Below are 2,408 nucleotides of genomic sequence, written 5' to 3' on the forward strand. Positions count from 1 at the left end.
AACCCGGCCGGGTCCAGAGACACGGTTGAACCGTGAGTACGGGGACACGGCCGGGTCCAGAGGAGGCCCTTCTGTGACGTTTCTGTGACGTTTGTCTGTGTGCAGATAAGTCCTGCTTCAACAGCCTGTTTAACTACGAGGACATGCAGGAGGTGACGCAGAACTTCTCTGTCCTCCACGTGGACGCCCCCGGGCAGCAGGAGAACGCCCCCACCTTCCCCCCAGGGTAACAAACCGGGGCGTCATGGTGACGGGATCCGTCTGACCTCCGTCTTCTAATGAATCCATTAAACTTTCTAAGTTCTTCTAAACAAAGGTCAGAGGTTAGCTAGGTGTAACAGGAAGCAGGTTCTGACCTCAGCTGGTCGGAACCAGAACCTCCAGCTGGAGACAGTGGTTCGGTTGGTTCTGTTGGTGGTTTTGGTCCCTGCGGTGACGGCAGCCTCCCTGTGTTGTCAGGTACCAGTACCCCAGTCTGGAGCAGCTGGCGGAGATGCTGCCGCCGGTCCTCGTCCAGCTGCAGTAAGTCCCCCGTCCTTCTGGACCTTCAGGACAGGAAGCGGCTGTTTGGGTTCACGCCGGGTCTGGGTTTGTGTCCTCAGGGTGAAGAGCGTGATCGGCATCGGAGTCGGAGCCGGAGCCCACATCCTCACCAGGCTGGCTGTAAGGAACACCCATCCAACACGCAGTGGTTTCAGAACCACAGCTCCCAGTTAACCCAGCTGTTGTTTCAGCTGAACGAGCCCAGCCTGGTGGAAGGCCTGGTTCTGATAGACATCGACCCGTGTGCCAAAGGCTGGGTGGACTGGGCCGCCTCTAAGGTAACGCCGAACCATCGGGTCAGAACAAGTCCAGGTGTCCATCTGAACCGGACCTCTTCTGTTTCATGCAGCTGAGCGGCTGGACCAGCAGCCTGGTGGACGTCATCATGGGACACCACTTCAGCTCCGTGAGAACCACGCTGACGGTTCTACAGAACCAGAACCAGGACTGCTGACTAACTGGTATCTCTGTGTGCCAACAGGACCAGCTGGCCGAGAACCAGGAGATCGTCCAGACCTACAGACTCCACATGTCGCAGGACGTTCCTCAGGAGAACCTGGCCATGTTCTACAGCAGCTATGAAAGGTGGGACGCAGCCTGAGACACCCGTCCCCCCCCGGCCCTCTGTCCCTGTCCAACTGTCTGTCCCACTGTGTGTTTGCTAGCCGATCGGAGCTGCAGATGGAGCGGCCCGTCCCCGGACTGGACCAGAACACCTCCAGCACTCTCAGGTAGCCCCGCCCACCCCGCCCTGAACACGCCTCAGAGGCCACATCCATTCTGATTGGCTGTCCTCTCTTCAGGTGTCCCACTCTGCTGGTGGTTGGGGACACGTCTCCAGCGGTGGACGCTGTGGTGAGTGTTTGTCTCCTTTGAGAACTTTATCCAGAACAGGAACCAACCAGAAGGAGAACCTCAGATCACTGGACCAACATTTAGAGGTGTTGGTCTGTTTGTCTGCAGGTGGAGTGTAACTCCAGGCTGAATCCCACCAGGACCACACTGCTGAAGGTACCGTCTGCCCCCCCATCATCATCATCATCATCATCATCATCATCATCATCCTGGTGCTTTAGATGGTTTTAGACGTCATGTCCTAAACAGAACAGCTGGTCTTCCGTCCTCCTGGACGTCCTCAAACATCTCAGCTATCTGTGTCTCTGAAACGGCAGCGGCTTCCTGAAACCCATCAGATGTTCCTCAGATGTTCCTCAGATGTTCCTCAGATATACTGAAGCATAGCAGCTTTGGTTCTGACCCATTGAGACCGGATCAGAACCAGTGTAAACAGCAGAAGAACCGAGTCGCCACACATTTAGCTTGACGATGCTGTTCTGTGTTTCCCCTCTAGATGGCGGACTGCGGCGGACTTCCACAGGTGGTCCAGGTGGGTCTCAAAAGGAACCGCAACAGCTCAGGTTCTGGTTCTGGTTCTGTTTGGCTACAAAAACCATGTTTTGTTTTTCTCCTCAGCCTGGAAAGTTGGCGGAGGCCTTCAAGTACTTCGTCCAGGGGATGGGCTACAGTGAGTACCTGATGGCTCCCATCAGCCATAGCTCTGGAGTTTAGGATGACCTTTGACCTCATGGGTCAGGTCCAACATTGCTCTGTCTGTAGGTTTGAATAAACAATCAACGGAGATCACAGCCGCCATTCTATCACCATGGCAACACATCCTACCTTGGTGATGAAACATCAACTGTTCCTGTTTTGACCTGAGAAGAAAAACAGAACATTCAACGTTGCTCAAGTTCTGGTTACTGTAAGAATCTAATTCTAGAGGTTCAACATCTGGTTCCACCAGAGGATCCAGATGTTGAACCTCTGGTTCTCGTTCCTTCAGAGGATCCAGATGTTGAACCTCT

The 2,408-nt window shown here is 54.4% G+C and overlaps 1 protein-coding gene across 1 annotated transcript in view; it reads left to right on the forward strand.

Moving 5' to 3' along the window:
* Positions 1–69: 69 nt before the first annotated feature.
* LOC107084508 (protein NDRG3-like) overlaps positions 70–2,408 on the forward strand; it is a 5,262-nt gene continuing 2,923 nt past the window's right edge. Inside the window, exons 1-11 of the mRNA XM_015374393.1 lie at positions 70–226; positions 460–522; positions 603–663; positions 735–821; positions 893–949; positions 1,025–1,128; positions 1,209–1,274; positions 1,347–1,398; positions 1,507–1,554; positions 1,895–1,930; positions 2,017–2,068. Of these exons, the coding sequence (XP_015229879.1) occupies positions 144–226; positions 460–522; positions 603–663; positions 735–821; positions 893–949; positions 1,025–1,128; positions 1,209–1,274; positions 1,347–1,398; positions 1,507–1,554; positions 1,895–1,930; positions 2,017–2,068 (709 nt within the window). The 5' untranslated portion in view covers positions 70–143. The remainder of the gene's footprint in view (positions 227–459; positions 523–602; positions 664–734; positions 822–892; positions 950–1,024; positions 1,129–1,208; positions 1,275–1,346; positions 1,399–1,506; positions 1,555–1,894; positions 1,931–2,016; positions 2,069–2,408) is intronic.

Source organism: Cyprinodon variegatus, unplaced genomic scaffold, assembly GCF_000732505.1.
Source record: "Cyprinodon variegatus isolate N-32 unplaced genomic scaffold, C_variegatus-1.0 Scaffold101, whole genome shotgun sequence".
In the NCBI taxonomy this organism is placed as follows: Eukaryota; Metazoa; Chordata; class Actinopteri; order Cyprinodontiformes; family Cyprinodontidae; genus Cyprinodon; species Cyprinodon variegatus.